The 18880-nt window shown below is 34.8% G+C and overlaps 1 protein-coding gene across 3 annotated transcripts in view; it reads left to right on the top strand.

Moving 5' to 3' along the window:
- The window catches only part of AUTS2 (activator of transcription and developmental regulator AUTS2), a 1138147-nt gene that overhangs the window by 523983 nt on the left and 595284 nt on the right, over nt 1–18880 (top strand). For all 3 annotated transcript variants that reach the window (XM_054589696.1, XM_054589694.1, XM_054589697.1), the window contains one exon: nt 1745–1780. In XM_054589696.1, the coding sequence (XP_054445671.1) occupies nt 1745–1780 (36 nt within the window). The remainder of the gene's footprint in view (nt 1–1744; nt 1781–18880) is intronic.

Genomic DNA, 18880 nt, shown 5'->3' with positions numbered 1-18880 from the left:
TTGCAAGATGAAAAAAAAAAATCCCTGAAAACAAATTCCATGTTTCTTGGAGTAATTCTCCCTAAAATGATATTACTTCCCAGGGTCTTGACTCCAGGCTGGTGGAGACCTAACCTAGTTTTTGCTTCCCTTTGCTCTGTGGAAGGCTTTGGGTGTTGAAAACAGGTGACACTGTCATGTGGCTAATGACTTCTGTGAGAAACTGTCTCCATGACTACTGTGGATCTCCCTGTGTACCATTTATGGGATCAAGAATGCGGCAGGATTTTTTTAAACCAAAGCCAGTGTGTAGCATCACAAGTCTGCCGTCCTTTGTTCCCCTGAGCTTGTTTGAAACACAGAGGTGAAGAAAGTTTGGTTTTGGGAACTGCATTTAGGAGTGCCTTGGAGCACACTATCCTTGTTTGATACTAATGCTTTCTGTACTTACAACACTGTATTTCCTTCTTAGAAACAGTTTAAAATTAAGGAGAAAAACATCTACTGTATTTTATCATATATCAAATTTACCATTTCCCCCATATATTTCTTCATTTATATATACATTAATTCAACAAGTATTTTTAAAAATACATCCTGAGTAAAGCATTGTGTTAAGCTCTAGGGAAGTAATTATGAGTAAACCAGATGGTTCCTACTACCTGTAGTTTGCAGAGCAGGAACAGGACATTTAGCTGGAAGAACTACAGGTAAACTGAGTAACTCTTGCTTCAGAATGGAAGTCAAGCCACTCCAGGAAAGGCATAACACTCCACTCAAACTAGTCAGGGATAGGCCTTGGTTGTGTGGGGACCCTTAGTTGAGATCTGAAGGCTGCCTAAGAAATTAGCATTATTATTGTTTCAAGCTTACTTGGGACCTCTATTGTTCACAAAGAGGACACTAAAAATTAAAGAATTTGTACTGAGATATTTTAGGAAAAAAGAGAAACAATACAGGAAAAAAAAAAATCACAGGCAAGCCTAAAACCCAAACCACGTTTCTTTTTGTTTTGCTTTGTTTTGTTTTTGACTTCCTTGCCCAAAGAAGTGATGTTCTGCAAAGCTTGCTTGCTTTTTTTTTTGGTCTCCATGTATCAGACTGTGGTAGCCTACAGTGATAATTCTGGGGACTAATACCTTCAGAAAAATGGTGCTTTTTCCTGCTTCCCTATACCCACACATTCTTTGCATTTTAGTCTGCTAATTATGTTTACAAAATGTCTCATTTTTGAAAAGCACTCTGTGTGTACTAACTAATGCCTTTAGGGAATAAACTGGCAAATAGGTCATACACTGGAAAAGTCATCCAAACCCACTGGGCTTTTTATTTTCAAGTCAGTCTGGGCTTTTTCCTCTTGCCTGCCCCTTTGCGGCCACAAAACTGAATAGCTTGAGACCAGGGCATTGAATGTCAGCAAGTCAGGGAGTCAGGCTGATGTGTGTCTGTTTAGTCTCAGTGCAGGGCGAAATGCCATCATTAATTCATTACCCAGCTGCCTGTCAAATAAATTGGCAATTACATCCACTGCAGAAGCTTGGAATTCAGTAAATAGCACGTTAGCATCTCTGAGTTGTTGAGAGATGTAAAGGGGAAAATTAAGCAACACAGCGTTGGTATCAGGAGCAGATGACAAGAGGCAGCATACACTGGTGATGTGATGTAGTGATGAAAAGCTTGCAAAGGGCTGGTAATGACCTGTGTGGATTGGAACGTGTTAAAAACCATTGCTGATTTTCCACTTTGTCTTTATGTTTTATTGCAGAGTTCAGCTCCTTCCAGCTTGGGAACAGGCTACTTCGTAAGTTTATCTCAACTTCCACATGTGTGCCTTGCCTTGGCATTGATTTACTTCTATAATGTATGCTCATTAGGATGTAAAAACAAATATCAAAGAAATCCCCTCTCAGTCCCTAAAGAGCAGACTGATTTTCATCATTTTATTAAGAATTGTTTTATTTTTAAAATAAGCAACTTGCTGGGCCCTAGAGATCATCAGTCAGTCTGAGATGTCTGTCTGGTTCCCAGCATGTAGAACATTTGCCCCTTACCTGGAAGCAAAAGGGGTTATGGGTAAACCTGATGGGCTCATGCCCTCTTTCCTATATAATTGTTTTTTAGTGAGAAGCGTCATGTGGAGGATGGAATTAGTATTATGTTTTGAGGTATTTATTCAATTTTAAAATCTCTTGAACTTCTCCACGCATATCATGAATCACCTTAAAAAAAAGAGTTTGATGAGAGATATTGTTTCAATGGATGTTTTCATTCACAGTCTAAGTAGGTGGCCTTCAAGTTTTCTTTCAGTAACCATTAAACTCCTCCTTTTAGCAAATAGATGTATAATTTTATTTCTAGACTTTTATCTGTCCTTTGGGAGGGTTAAGGATAGTGACATACTTCAGGTATTGTCACAGTACTTCTTAGAGAGAAATAATCACCTCATTTCATTTATTTATAGCAAAATTATCCTTTTTGGATTCAACAATCCTTTTGAAGAGGTAAAAAGACAAGACTAACCAATAGGCATTATTTACACAATGGCATAGCATGCTGGTTTAGAGGTTTCTTGCAGAATTTAAAGGAATCTCATTTGTGTTCTGAGTGATGTACTCTCATATTCTAATGCCAGCTCAGCAGTTTTGAGTAATGATGGAATCATGAAAATAAAGTAAAGTGGAAAAAAATTACTGATTCAGTTTAGTTGCTTTCACATTTCTTTCCTATAAAACGCTAATTACTCTGGTTTTCTTTGCCCACATATTTTTCTCCACACATTTACATAAAATATATGAAAATCTGCATCATGTCACTAAATTAGTCTTTTTCAAGTTTGACAGAAGTAATATTTTCTAAATATTTTTTTATTAATCTATGATAGGAGAAAAAACAGAGAAAAGTTTCTAGGTACCTACTTCATACAGCCAGCACACTTACCACTGCTCCCTATTTTGGCTGACTATTCATACTTGTGGAGGCAAGCAGGATGCTTCAGCAGTCGAAATAGCAGAAGTAATCCCATCTGCCATGTCTTCACACCAGTTTGCATGTGGGATGAGATGCTCCAAGTAAAATCAGGATACTGCCAATATTTATTCTCTTTCCAAAAGCTAAATTCCTCCTCCATGCTTTCTTCAGCGGACTGAGGCCAAAACCACTTAGCCCTTGATCATTCTGGACTGAATATTCTATTATAGTTTTATTGTCAGTATGATCACCCTGAAAGAAGAAAGCCATCTTTAGAAACATGGAGAATTTTATTTTGCATTTTATCACTTTTTTCTAATTCTAGCAATGCTTATTTTTATTTACTAACAATACATTATTATGATTAAAGAGCCTGCAATTATAAATCTAAAATAATTTTTACACTTACACAATGCTGGATGAGTATAAAGCTTTTTTTCTTATTTTGGTAAAATTGTTGTTTTTAGTATTACTTCGCTTTCATTAAAAAAATTTGTGGTAACATTAGCTTACATGGAGAAGACACATACCAGATGTTTGTTCAGCTCACAACCCTGGCAGAAATGCTCTACTTAGACTGTGTTTCCAATAATGGGATAATTATATTATTAAAGTGCAAAATCCATTGGTATTATTGCTAAGTCTTCATCAGAAAGTGTCTTCTGCTTCAGTTTTGATTCCAATACTATCACATGTAATGCTTAATTTCAGGCACTAACTTCAACATTGGTGAGTTTCACATTTCTAAGTGGAAATAATATATTCACAACTTTGAGTAGTTTAGTGCTAACATATTCTCTGCACTGTGGTTTATGATCTGTAATGCCAAAATAGTCTGTAGATATGTCTTTAATGAAGGCTCAGCATCAGGTAAGTAAAATGGTGGTACTTTTGCTCTGTCCTTGTCCTCTTCAACATCTCTTTGAACTGTGGATGGAGGCAAATCACCTGCAGAGTCAATGAGCTATTATTGCAATTGAACCATAATGTGAATTCTGGTATCAGAAAACTGAAGGCACTCACCTATTGGGTAACAACCTAGAGCTATTTTCTTAAATATTCTCCCATCCCCCAATATTAGTCTCACTTCTGTATCTTCTTTTGTTTAGATCGTTATGCTTTTATAGAGCTTTTAGTGAACTGAGGTAAACTGTTGACTATTATGTGTTCTAATAAGATAGATACCCACCTTAGTATATGCATGTGCATATGTATGTGTACACAAAGACATACACACACACTCCTAATTCACAGCAAGTATATTCTACTTTCTTTTAGTTCTTTTCATTTATCATAGTGGTAAGTTAAAGAGTTTAAAGAAGAATCCTTTGTTTTTGACTTAGTTATATTTGTTTATATCTCCTTGGTTTTGTGTTTCCAAAGATGTCTGCTTAGGTCTGTCACTTTTCCAGTCCATTTATAAGCTGAAGATTTGAGAAATGAGAACAGCAGCTAAAAGCAGTATTTACACAAGCATATTGCAAAGAATTCTTAAAGCAGACAAAATAAAGAAGGATTGGAACAAATTTTTCACATTTTTGGGAGCTTTTGAATAATGTGGGTGTTATATGCAGACACACGCAAACCGCACCCACATACACATATTCATTACATACTCATGCCTAGCTCATATTCTAAATATAAATGTAAGCATAGACTAGTTGGAATCTATTTTCTTTTCATTTTTTGGCAAGAATACTAAAAGTTGTTGGAGTGTGTAGGCTTTTTTTTTAAATGTTAATGCAGTGAACACATTTTTTTTTTTTCAATTTAAATGTTTATGGCTATAGTCTCTTATACATGTATTTGAAATTTTATTAGGCATAATTTTTTTAATCAGGTTAGAGACAGAATGATCTGAAGACTAGTGGTGTAGCCTTGGGCAGAGTATTTAATATCTCTGAGAGTATATCATTATCTGTACTTACCTAATAGAGTTGTGAATATTAAATGAGATAAGATATTTAATGTACACAGAACAGCACTTAATAGTACCAGATAATAAATGCTGTCTTCTGTTTTTCCCACAGTAGTATGTGATGGAAAAAAAATCTTGGTCTCATTAAGTGGCTTGCAATGCTGTGGTAATAGAGAATAACCACCAGAAATTAATAACAAAAGTTACATTTTGTAATTTGTCACTGTAGGATGGGACTATTTTATATTTGTTACAGTCTTATTGTCTCTTTCTCAGGAGCCTAATATTCTGTGTCTAGTTAGCAGTATACCTATATACTCTGCATGTAAATCCAAAACAAATATGGAATCCATTCTCTACGATCCTCTGTGATCATGGTGAATGTTGGAATGAACTGTTCTAAAGCCTATATTTTATAGTGAACATTATAGAAGGTTAATTTGTCTATTAAATTTATTTATTTTATTCCTCAGACCTGAGGTATTTAAAGATGAATAATAGATCTTAGGTTTGGACTGTGATGTTAAGAAAGACCTGTTTGACATATTCAAGTTTTATGAGATTGTGTCACATGTTTGCTGTTCTCTGACACAAGGAAGAATAGTGAATGCTCTAGGACACCTAAATGAAGTAGCTGAGGGCAGTAGAGTGATAAGACCAGCAAAAACATCTCAGGGTTGCCAGGGGTCTGGTATGTCATCACAGGACAGTTCTGGACTCATTCTTTGCAAACACTTGCATCCTTATGCCATTTGGGATCTACCGTTGATATATGGGTGAATGACTAGTGAGGTTGAACGTGATATAAAGGAGAATCCTTCCTTTATTTGGATGACATGTCCTGCCAGCTTCTCTGCATACTTTTCAACCTTCTTCAAGGTTTGAATCTAAGTGTCTTAGGCCCATAGCCTCAAAGAGCTTGGATCTGCTTTTGTAAACTACAGTGATCCAGAGGTTTTTTCTTAATGGTTCTCAACTAATAATTTTCATCCTTAATTGGATCACATCTAGTAATGTACATACTTTAAAATTATTAAGGAAACCAACCTACTTCTACCTAGTGATTAAAACTACTACATGATATATTAAAGGGGAATTATGTAGTGGCATACATCTTTAAATGTGATTTCTATAATTACTGTTTTCATTTGCATTTGAATAACTGAAGTTTTAATGATACCACTGGTAGTATGTTGTAGGTGCCAAATACTAACCTGTGGCTTTCCGTCCAAAGTTAGAAGGTCATAAAGGGGTTTAATTCTTTGCTCTGATCTAAATTTTTGACTGTAGACCCTTGAAATATCTATTGTTTTCCTTTGCTGTAATTTGTATAACTCTCAAAACTAATTTGTGGTATTTTGTATAACCATAGTTGTTTTTTACCCCCTGAAATCAGAGTGGGTTTTATTGTTAGATGATAGTGAAGTGAGTTCCTTTAAAACGATCAGGCTTTTCTTTTGCACTATTGTTTATTTGATAGACTGGGCTTTTCTTTAAACAAGTACTTCTGACTTTTTGTCTTTAAATAAGTATTAGGCACCTTCTCTGTCAGGTACTGTTCTCAGTGATGACCCCTCTCTCAAGGGGTTTAGGAAAGACTGAATTCCTTGAGAATTTCTTTGTGATGTGTTTATATACTTTTTACACATTGTATTTAAATAAGAGGATTTGGGCTCTTCAGAGTACCTAGCACTTTTTATAGTATATCTGTGGGTTTTAAGTTTAAAAGTTCAGATACATCAACCTGGCCTTGACTACAACCCCATCCAAAGCAGAAGAGACTTGGCTGGAGATAACCAAGAGAGGATTCATTTATAACCTGCTAAGAACTTATATTTAAGCTGAAGAATGCTGAGAAATGTGTCCCTAAAATAATACTCTCACATGTATATTTATTAGATATTAACTCTGAATGAATGTTTAATAATTCTAAACAAATTGTTGGTCATTATTTACTGACAAGCTTTCACTGTAATGGAAATTTTTGAAAAATTAATCTTTATTGTATTTTTTTTCCATTACCATTTAGTCCCCTTATATATACCTTTTCCTCCCATCAATCACTGCACTGTTGTCGAGGTCCACAAGTTCTTTTTCTTTTTTGCTCAATCCCCCCACCCCTAACATCCCCCGCCCAGCTGTCATCAGCTCTCCATCTATGAATCTGTCTCTGTTTTGCTTGTTAGTTCAGTTTGTTCACTAGATTCCACATATGAGTAAAATCATATGGTATTTGTCTTTCTCTGACTGGCTTATTTCACTAAGCATAATATTATCCAGGTCCGTCCATACTGCCACAAAGGGTAAAATTTTCTTCTTTTATATGACCAAGTAGAATTCTATTGTGTAAATGTCCCATAGTTGTTTTATTCACCCACCTATTGATGGACACTTAGGCTGCTTCCATATCTTGGCAACTATAAATAACACTGCAGTGAACATAGGGGTGCTTTTGTTCTTTCAAATTACTGTTTTGGGTTCCTTTGGATATGTTTCCAGAAGTGGGATCACACATTCCATTTGGAATCCCCACAGGGATCTCTAGTTTTTATTGGGACACTTGGACTCATTGGTAAAGACTGAGCTAATAACAGCACACCAGATAGAGAATTCAATTCATTTTAATTCTCAAGAATGTATTAAACATCTCTTCTTGTTCTTAAGATAGATAAGATGTAAGCTTGGCCTTCAAGTCCAGTGTACATGGTTGACTTGGTACAAGGCAAACTGATCAGTCCTATGGGAAGTAAAAGTAGAAGACTTGGGAGTATCTATTATGGTCAATTAATTGTAGGAGGCTTAAGTTGTATAGATGTTGCTGGATATTTAGATTTTCAACAGAATTTGAGGCAGGATCAATAAAGACAAGATCACAGAGAAACAGCCTCATAGAGTGGAAGTGGTTTGAATGTATCACGTTCCTGGAAAAAGGCCAGGGTTAAGTTGGTTAATTTATAGGGAAGGTGGAACAAACCAAGGATGAATTTGGGTGAGCAGAAAGAATGGTTTATAAGTAGACCTGAACTTGACTTAGTAACCTGTTAAAAATGAAGAAGATGGCAAAGCAAGAATTGATGATATGTTGCTTTCTTTTCCTTAGGCTAGGAACCCCAGGAAGAAGAAGTTAAATTGTGGGAAGATAATGAATTTGGAAGGTAGACAGGTATTTGTTTGTGTATGTATCTTCAGTGGTATTTTAAAGAGGTTACCTGTGATAACAGGAAGAACCAAACATTCCCACCCAAATTTAAATTTATAGTAAAGCATATAAAAAGAAGTAATACCTTGTAAGAACTTCAGTAAGTCTTTAAAATTCAGCCTATGCCTATCCCAAAATATCTTTGAGATATGGCTGTGTATGAAATTTTTCTGAAGACCCTTCACAATTACCCAGTGAAATCACCAAAGTACATTGAAACATTGGCATCAGAGATGCTCTGTCTCCAAAGTGAGCACAATGTCACAAAAATGTTTTATTATATAATATTTAATACACAAAAATAGATGTTATGTATATGTTACTTTGATTATAATGAAACGAAAACCTTGGAAACGATCACTCAACTAAATCTAGTACATTACTACTGATTTTGAAGCTATCTGCGTACTATGCAGAACCATCTGGACAAATGAAATCAGTTGCACTTCTTAATGGCAAACAGTTGCCACATTTTTTAATTGTAACCTTTATTATCTTAAACTGTATATTGTATATTTGTCCCCCATAAAATAACAGAACCAGAATCTACAGTCAAATAGATATTTTGAGCAGATTAGGAATCACAGAATTAATCTTAGTTAAAATGGAGGGTTGATTTTTACCTCAACCAAGTATCTACATTGTGACAAAGGCCACCACTTAGTCACAGATAAACTCTCTAACTTCAAGGTCTTAGACTAAAAATATAATTGTATTTTCCATTTTCAGTTTGTTTTCCCCATATTTTTGACTGGTTGTTAGCTCTAATTTGGGAAATAGAATTAGTGAATTTTGAGCATTGTCTTCTGTCCCTGCACCATTCTTGGCTTCAACTTTCTCCTTTAGTACAAAGGAATTGAGAATTTGGTGAATTGGATAATCAGATGGAAAAGGAGCACTTGGTGTCTACAGTTGCCACTATTCTCTTAACTCTGCTTTCATTTTCTCAACATTTGTGTGAGGGAATAGGCTTAAGTATTTTTAAATATTTGCCACCTACAGAAATCTTTGTTAGTGGCTATTACAAACTCTACTTAAGGAGATAAGATGAAACCCAGATGCTCCTAATAGATGTAGTGAAATAGCCTTTGTCCCTGTCTCCCTCTCAGCCCCCCTTCCTGACCCCTCACATTGGGAAAAAATAAATCATTTTGGAGGGAAAAAAAAGATTTTGCCAGCTCTTAGACCAGATAATTGCTAAAGGGACCTTTGGTTCAAATATTCCAAGATGGATTGTTTTAGCCACCTTTCATCTAAAAATGTTTGCCACTTGGGACCAGTGCCTTCAATGTCATTGCTGCCTTTCTTAGCTATTCTTTATACCATAGAAATGCAAGACCATAGTCTCCTTCCTGATTAACAAACTGCTCTCCAGTGTCAGTGTGGAAAGGAATCCAGATATCAGTTGAGTAGCCAAGTCTGCCTTTCTTTAAAATTAATAAGAATGAATAAAGGGTTATATTTGCGCTATTTGGTTAGGGTTAACACTTAGAAATGTTGAGGCTGTAGGCTTATTCTGTCCCATAGTTAATATATCCAATTGATCACAGAGATGATGCAATAAAGATTTTAACAAAGTGCATTGGCAGTCCCAGAGGGAACAGACAGATCATGTCATGGAAATCAGAAAGTAACTTTATTTCCATTTTTATTTTCTTTCTTTTTTTTCCCCCCTGGCATTGGCTTTAAGGAAGGTTGGAGATTTCCAAATTATAGAAATGTTGGATTAGTTGGTATGAGCTATATATCAATACAATGAACCGTGGGCATTGTCAGACTCCAGGGTTTTTTCTAACTACCCATACGACCTTTGATAGATTTATCTTGCCTGGAGTTTTATGAACTATCAGTCAGCGTCTTTCAAATCATAGGACTCAGTCCTTTGCTTAACTGCTTTAAAAAAAGATACCGTTTTTCTGAAATTGTAAATTAGGTGCCTCCCAATCCATTGAATAAGAAAACTTATAGCTTGGTGAAACACCAAGAGTATTATTTGGAAAGAGGTTAAAAAACACAACTGGGGCTTGTTAAAAAGGAAAAGTGCTATTTTAACTTCCAAATGTCATATTTTCCTATAGTCAGCTTTAGCAGTAAACAAGAGTTATTGGAGGCTTAGATAGTTTCATACACTTCACTTATCTCTCAGTACTTGACTTCTGAAGCCAAATATTTAAAATATAGTTTGTTCTTGTAAAAATGTTTATCCACTTAAAATACAGTGTCATTTTAACAAAAGCACTCTGGTGACAAGATATAGCACGGTTAATAAACTGTCAGGTCCCATATACATGTACTTGAAAAGACCAGCACAGTTACCCAAGGATTGGCATTATAAATCACTGTTAACAAACCTTAATTTGCTTACTAGGCTAATGAATGATTGCCAATTTTCTTGTAGTAATTAGCTTCACTAACAGTCATATTAAAGGGACCTGCCTTATACTACACTTAATTTCTGCTCTGAAATCTTTTGGGTTTAGTTTGCCAGGTGAAAACAAAACAAAATTAAAAAATGACAAGAACTATCAGTTTCTGTTGACAACCTCCTGGTAATAAATCCAGATTGTGGCCGTTCTTGAGTAGCAGCATGGCCAGAGGTGACCACTGTCTATTAGGGTTTATGAACTGTAGTGTACTAACAGATTTGCAATGGAGTGGTATAGCCAGATAATTGCAGTGTTTCCTGTCTAAGAGTGCTGCTGTGTATAGTGGCCTCTGATTTTAAGGAGCCATTAAAAATGCAGTAAGTCATAATGGCTGTGGTTCCTAGTATACGCCTAATATTTCATATGTTCATCACTTCTCATAAAATCTTGTCCAGACCAACAAATTATTTTATATGCAGCTGTACTTCCCAAGAAGGAAATTGGGAAGAATCTCAATCATGTAGGTACGATTACAGAGATCCGCCGAGAACTCATCCAAACCCATGGTGTGTGCCATATGTCTGTAATTGCTCCCAAGAGTCCTCTGTTTCCATTATAGTTCCTAAAGAGAATATTCACATTTTACATTTTGCAAAAGGATGCTATTAATAACCCATTTTTTCCTACCTTTGTTGGAAATAGGCATGACTTTATCAAGGGAAGGTAGGCTCTGTGTTCTATCCAGAGAAAATCATGGAAAGTTAGCATCCGAACCTTAAACCCAAAGGACACAAGAAATCTGGTTCCTTCAGAATAAAATGCATTTCAAAAATAACTTTGTAGCAGATCCAACTCTGTGATATGAAAACCTAATATCTCTGAATAAAAGGAACATAAATACTAGAATATTCTGAGAATCAGAATTAACTAGGGAATCGAACATATCCTTTGAACCAGATATTAAACAGCTAAGCATATGACCAAAATGAAAGCCTTAAGCTACATTTTGTACAGAGGCATAATATAGTTATGTTTTTATCCTTATGTTGCTAAATTAACAGCTTTCAACTTGCTAATTAAAATAGACCTATTATTTTGGCTTCACATAGGCTTAGAATTACAGAACCTCTTGGGTAAGAAGAGACCTCAAAAAATCACCTTGTGATATCGTATATTATTTGCTTTCTCTGACTCACATTGATTAGCATAATGCTTTCAAATTCCGTGTTGTCACAAATGGCAGTGCCCTTCTTGTCATTGCTTAGTATTGTTTAATTTTATATATATACAAAAGATGTGAGATAGATATAGATCGATAAGTTTTATATATATATGTATGTATATACACACACACACACAGACACACACATACATACATCTTCTTTACGCATTCATCCTTTGATTGACATTTAGGTTTTATTCCCCCAAATCTTGACTGTTGTGAATAATGCTGCAATGAACATGGGTGTGTAGATATCCCTTTGAGATACTGATTTCAGTTCTTTTATATGTATACCCAGCAGTAGGATTGCTGATTCATATGGTAGTTCTATATTAAAGTACTTGAGGAACCACCGTACTGTTTCACACAATTTACATCCCCACTGACAGTACATAAGGATTCCCTTTTCTCCATGTTTTTGCCAATATTTGTTATCTCTTGTCTTTTGATAAAAGCCATCCTAACAGGTCTGAGGTGATATCTCATTGCAGTTTTGATTTGTATTTCCCTCGTAATTAGTGAAGTTGAGTACCTTTTCATGTATCTTTTGGCTATTTGTATGCCTTTGGTAAAATGTCTATTCAGGTTCTTTGCTAATTTTTAATTGGACTATAGGATATCACTTATATGTGGAATTTTTAAAAAACTGAACTGTTAACAACAGAGAGCAAAATGGTAGTTATCAGAGGCTGGGAAGTGGGGAATTGGGATATTTCTTTTTATAGGTATAAACTTAAAACTAGTAGATAAATAAATTATAGAGATATAAAACACAACATAATGATTATAGTCAACAATACTATAAATTTCAAAGTTGCTAAGAGACTAAATCTGAACTGTTCTTAACATAAAATAGATATGATAAATATGTGACTTGTAAAAGGTGTTAGTTAAAGCTGCTGTAGTAATCATATATGATATATTAATGTTCAAACCAATATGTACAATTTACACTTATACAGTGTTACATGTCAAAAAAAATTTTTTTTGATTTTAAGTCATCTTGTCTGACTAACAATCTGAAACATAGCACAGACAGCTAAGTGTTGTTCTGGTAAGCTGACAGGACTCTGACCTGTCTGATCCTGGATATTGTCCTGCAGTTGGCAGAGTTGAAGGTCACATAAATTTTCTTAACATCTATGCTTCACTGTTCTCTTTTCTTGATGACAGTGATGCTTAACTGACTCCAAGTCTTTTTCATATTTGACACTATTAAACCTTTGTTCCCATTATATGCATGTGTGTGTATGTGCGCGTAATGTGTGTGTGTATATATATGTGTGTGTATATATATAATGTACATGTGTGTATGTATGTATGTATTTAACCTCTGCTGAAGTTCATCATGGTATACTTAGTGCACTTCGCCCATTTTTCTAACCTATTTAGATTGTCATCTGATACATCATTGTCTCTCTTAGCTCCATCCTGGTGAAAATTATCCAGTCCTGTGTGTGTAACTTCTTCATCTTCATCCAGGTCTTTGACAATAAAAGAGCAGTGCTGCTAGGTTTTCCTCATTGCTGTCTTTGTAAAGCCTCCTCTTCATTGGATTTGGTACATGCTGGCTGGCTCTTACAGGTCTGGCCATTTATTTCCTTTGGTGATTTTATTGGACGCCACAAAAGAAATCTAACATTCTTTGGTTTATTCATTCATACATACATTTTGAAAGAGATTTGAGACAATACATAGACATGCTTAGTATACTGTGTTTTCCCTTTGTATTTATCCTATCGATTTTTAAAAATGAACTGGATGTTCTCATTGGGCATCTTCGTTCTTCTGCAGAATGACAAAGTAATTGACCTATGAAATACACATTTAGTTGTTATGTGGATGTATGCATAACTAAGCAACTTTAAATTATTCTAATATATGTGAATAAGCAGTGTTATGCAAAATAGATTAAATGGCACTGTAAAAGAGGTGTGATTTGCTGTAGTTTTAATGTTATAATAGATATGCATGTGATATGATTGGAAAAGGAGATAAAAACCATGCTAGTATTTAAAAAAAGGTCTGTGTTACATACAGTAGCATCATAAATATGAAATTGTTGAGTTGTGAAACCTTTAAAATTTGAGTATAGAAGGGATGATAAGTTCATTTTTTAAATTACTGCAAATTCAAAATTGATAGGGCCATGAAATTAATGAAGCATTTAATATTCATCTCTGTATGATGACCATTATTGCATTCTATTTGCTTCATGTTTTAAGTGAAGGATTGTATCAAGATGCTCTTTAAAGGGGGCCTTTCAGTGTAAGCATATCTGTGGATATGTTGCTAACAGTGTTGTACAACCAATTAAGAGAATATGTATGTTCAGGATCATTTATAGAAGTCATAGTGCCTATTATTCTTTGTCTGAACACTATTTCAGTGATCTTGATTCAGTCTACAGTCATTTAAGTTCTTTAGCTCAGAATGTTACCAAACAGGGATAAAAACAATTCAAAGTCAGCTATTTATGTAAATTTTATAAAAAGCGTGATCTTTTTTTATCCTTTATGACTAAAATGATCTCTCAGTCCTCCTAGGTTGGTGGAGTGTTTGGAGTTGGGTTTTATTATTGTTGTATTTCCCTATTTTCTTGTCTTAAGGTCTAAGCTAGATCTCAGTGGTTGATTCTGAAGCTTTGAGACACCCTTTCAGTGTTAAGACTATTAGAGTTTAGTCATCTTACGGCAGGAAAAAAAAGCCTTCCTTGCTTTTTTTTTTCCTGTTGCGATGTATGTGTTGTGTTCAGTTTGGTGTCACTTTTCCTTTTTATGTAATGCATTTAAGCTTCATTGACCATAATTTTACTCATTTTAATTACCACATATCTTTACAACTATGTTACTTCTGTATAATATGTGTGTGTGTGTGACATATTACTCATTACATACATGAATTGAGTCTGAGACTTGATTAGGAATAATGTTTGGAGTGTTGACCATTGTCTACATACACTCCAAACTAGACATTGTTTGACATTGCTAGACATTGTTCTAAGCAATTGTTAGCATTGTCTAAGCATTGCTTAGATACTGTTTTAAGCATTGTTAGACATTGCTAGACATTGTTCTAAGCAATTTAAATATCGTATTTAGTCAATAAAAAACCTTATAAGACTTGAACTGTTATTACTAACACTTTATGGATGAGAAAACTGAAGATCAGAGGGTAAGTAACTTTCCCAAATTCACACTACTTAGAAGGGTTTAAAGTTGAAAATTGAACCTGATAATATAAAATTATCCTGCCCAGAGACTGATTTAATTCATATTGAGCAATAGGAAAGTGGAAGCTGCTTATGATGAAATCTGCCTATACTTGTTTTATCTCACTAACTGGACAGGAGAGCAGTAGGTCTTTATCTTCAGTTTACTGCCTTTTCAGCCAAGCAAAGAACCTTAGGCCCAAACAAAAGGTTTTACTTATTTTTTAATAAATATTTGTGCCCGTTAATATATGTAGGCCAATCCAAATAAAGCGTGACCCATGCAAGGGAGTGGGCTCCCAAGTTTCCCAGGCCTCATTGCATGTGTGAATGGGCTTAGGTAGCTTTGTTTTTAAATTCATAAACTTTATTTTTAGGCAGAATATTATATTCACAAGAAAACTGAACTTAAGGCACAGAGAGTTGCCATATACCTTTCCCCCGCCCTCACATATACAACCTCCCTCTCTAATAGACATCACACACACCACAGTGGTACATTGTTGCACCTATATCAACATGTTATTATCACCAAAAACCATAGTTTACATTAGGGTTCCTTCTTGGTGATGCACATTTGATGGGTTTTGACCCACGTGTAAGGATGTGTATCTACCATTGCAGTACCATGCCAACTAGTTTCTTGCTCTTAAAATCCACTTTGCTCTGCCTATTCAATTCTGCCCCCACCAACTCATGGCAACCACAAATCTTTTTACTGTCTCCATAGTTTTGTCTTTTACAGAAAGTCATATAGTTGGAGCCATACAGCATGTAGCATTTTCAGATCGACATCTCTCACTAGTTAGTGACACACATTTAAGGTTCTTCCATGTCTTTTTATGGCTTGATAGCTCATTTTTTAGGGCTGAATAATATTCCATTGTTTGGATGCACTGCAGTTTATTTGTCCATTAACCTACTGAAGGACATCTTGGTTACTTCCAAATTTTGGCAACTATGAATAAAGCTGCTGTTTTGACAACTGTACACAGCTTTCGGTGTGGAAATACGTTTCCAGCTTATCTGGGTAAAAAGCAAAGAGCATAATTGTTGGACCTCGTAGTTAGAATAAATACAGTTTTGTAAAAAATACCACCCAACTTTCTTCCAAAACAGCTGTACAATTTTGCATTTCCTTCAACAGGAATGAAATTTCCAGTTGTTCCTAATTCTTAGCAACAGGAACAGGAATCCTTAGGGTTTTGGATTTTGATCATTTTAATAGGTGTGTAGTAATATTGCACTGTTGTTTTAATTTGCAATTCTCTGCCATGGGTTAGATGCTTTCATAATTAGGGAGAGCAGTAAGAAAACTGCATTGGTTGTTGCTAAACATACTTTTCTGGGGTCCAGCTACTTTTTTATCTGAGAAAATTGCCCTGTGAGTTTTATTTATATTAAGTTACTTTTATGGAAATGGCATTCATATTTTTAAACCTGTCATTTTCTATGTGTACAAAGTTTCTTTCAGCAACAGATAGGTAGTTTAATATTTTTATTCCTGATTCCGTTCATCAAACTAACTTGATTACATTTTACTCATTTTATTGTTTTCCATCATTCTGTGTTCATTTACTCTTTTGAAGCAATGGAATTATTTGTATATTTACATATTTTTTCTTTTCTCCTATTTTCTGCTTTCCCCTCCCGCCCCCATTAAGTGTGAGCCTGAAAAATAAAGAATCTCTTCAGTGATTGCTAAACATGTATTATAGTGCTTTTAAGCTTCTTTCAGATCATTGTACTTCCAATTAGTTTGATTGCAAGCATTTAAGCTGTCACATATACAGCCTTCTTCTTCTTAGAGTTTCAGTAAAAATTGTGAAACTGAATGCTCTGTACTTCTTTATGTACACTGCTCACTTTCAATATTTTAGGAGAAATCCATGCCTCTTATAAAGATCACCTACAGTTTCTGAGCCTGGATGAAGCTGGTGTCAATTTTGGAGCAGTGGCACAATTTTATTTAAAATGTTAAAAGTGTGTATGTGTACATATGTGAAAGGTAACGATCAAAACCAACTTTTTACTTTCATTTTTGGATATAATCTACATTTGCACAAAATTAAAACTTTGGAATCTAAATATCTTTTGTTGACTGATATTTTGTCTGTGAGAGTGAAAGGAAGACTTTCATAGAATTAAAACAAATGAGGTTCTGATGTAACACCCTCAACATAAGGAAATAGTCCAGGAGTGTTTATAGATAAAAAATAAAATCCTAGGGTATTAGAGTTTTTCAAAAGAGGGTTTACAAAGTGAAGGTAAAATCAGATTCCCTTACATTATAAAATTATATGTTTTAAAGATATTATTTAATAATTATGGAATTTGGCAGATGCTGTAAATAATTCCAAGGAAATTCCGAAGAACAAACACAATAAAGATGAGAAATGTTGAAATTAGTCATAGACACAGAATTGGCTTTGAGGGAAGTCAGTTGAACTTTCTACCTGACAAGACAGAATTTGCTTGATATACACAGTAATTATTTTGCTTTGCTGTCATATATCTGCGCCGTACAGAGTTGGAAATTAGCTCCCATGTGCTCATAAAAACATAATGCTGAAGAGTATGCCATAGACAGTGTACCATGTTCCCCTGAAGCAGAAAATTTCCCCTATTTGATCATAATCTCAGAAGAAGGTTGGTTCCATTAAATTATTTATGTGAGTACACCCTTTTAAAGTTCACTTTTCTTGGGAGGTTTTACAAGAATCCTATACTGCACTTGTAGAAGTCTCTGGTATTGGCTGTATGGAGGCTAGAAAGCCAAACCCAAGAAACTTACCTCCAGTATTTGTATATTTTTGTGAGTTTCTTTGTTCTTCAAGTGCCCCAGATATCTCAAGGTGGCCTGCCAGGAAGCAATCTTTCTTCCTGTAAGTATTGCTGGACCCTGTAAGCCCCAGGTTCCAGGCTAGCTTTTCTAGGAAGGTTTTGTAAGTAACAACCACCCCATAAAATCTACCTTAATTCCTTAGAAGTGTTTAATTTTATCCGATTAAGTGAGCATCACTCTTAAATACAACATTTCAGACAATGCTTTGGAATTTTTTTCAGGCATATCCTGGTAAACAGGAAAACCAATTCTTATTGAACCTATGCAATTAACTATAAAGCCATGAAAAGTAAAAACTGAGAGTTTCTAAACTTGGGGGGCAACGGGGTCAATGAGACTAAGACATCACTTAAAATATTTCAATTTATAAAGCAAAATCAACTAAATTGTTACAGATTATAATATAAAAATTTGAGAAATTGCTTCCTTATATTTACATGTAAAATGGTACTTTAAAAATATCAGTGATATTTCAGACAAACCAACCAGTGATGAGCCATTTATCAGTTCATTCAGTTTTCTGTAATTCATTCTTGAGCCACTAGATCTTGAGTTATCAATCTCATGAATTCATCTGCTTCTCAACTAAAAAGAGTTCTGGAAATCCTGACTTAAGCCCACTGGTCTGGTCTTAAAGATGTTCAAGCAATGACATCAGAACCCTGTACACATGAACCTTTTCTTTAAAGTCTTAGTTATTTGAAGTACCTTGTACAATCCCTTTACACATGGCTGTAAGACAGTCTCCCATTATTGAAATCCAGAACTCTGGCTTAGCCAGGTGCTGAATGCAGAGCTTTCAAGGAAATACAAAAGAAAGACAAAAAGCTATGTGTAAATTTCAGAATTAAAATGGATGTGGTTAAACCAATCACTTAACAATTTTTTAAAACTGGAAAATCTAATGAGAGGTTATATCTAGAATAATATAACCAAGAAGGAAATTTGGTGTTTCTCTGGTGTGCAAAACAGAGTAATAAAAGAAGCCTTAGACAAAATTATAAAGAAACAAGCCCATCAAAACTAAACAAATTTTGGTAAGATTTTAATACAATTCATTGCTTTCCAGACTCAAATATTACAAACTAATACAAATAAAATTCACTTTTCAATTTTTGTTCTCATTATGCTTTTTCATATCCTGGAACCAACTGACACTTTAACTCAGGAAGG

The sequence above is a fragment of the Pteronotus mesoamericanus genome, unplaced genomic scaffold (genome assembly GCF_021234165.1).
Source record: "Pteronotus mesoamericanus isolate MK-2021 breed Mesoamerican mustached bat unplaced genomic scaffold, CSHL_Meso_final scaffold_167, whole genome shotgun sequence".
Classification (NCBI taxonomy): domain Eukaryota; kingdom Metazoa; phylum Chordata; class Mammalia; order Chiroptera; family Mormoopidae; genus Pteronotus; species Pteronotus mesoamericanus.
The sequence above is the reverse complement of the archived record's forward strand: the minus strand, read 5'-3'. Positions and strand labels throughout refer to the sequence as shown.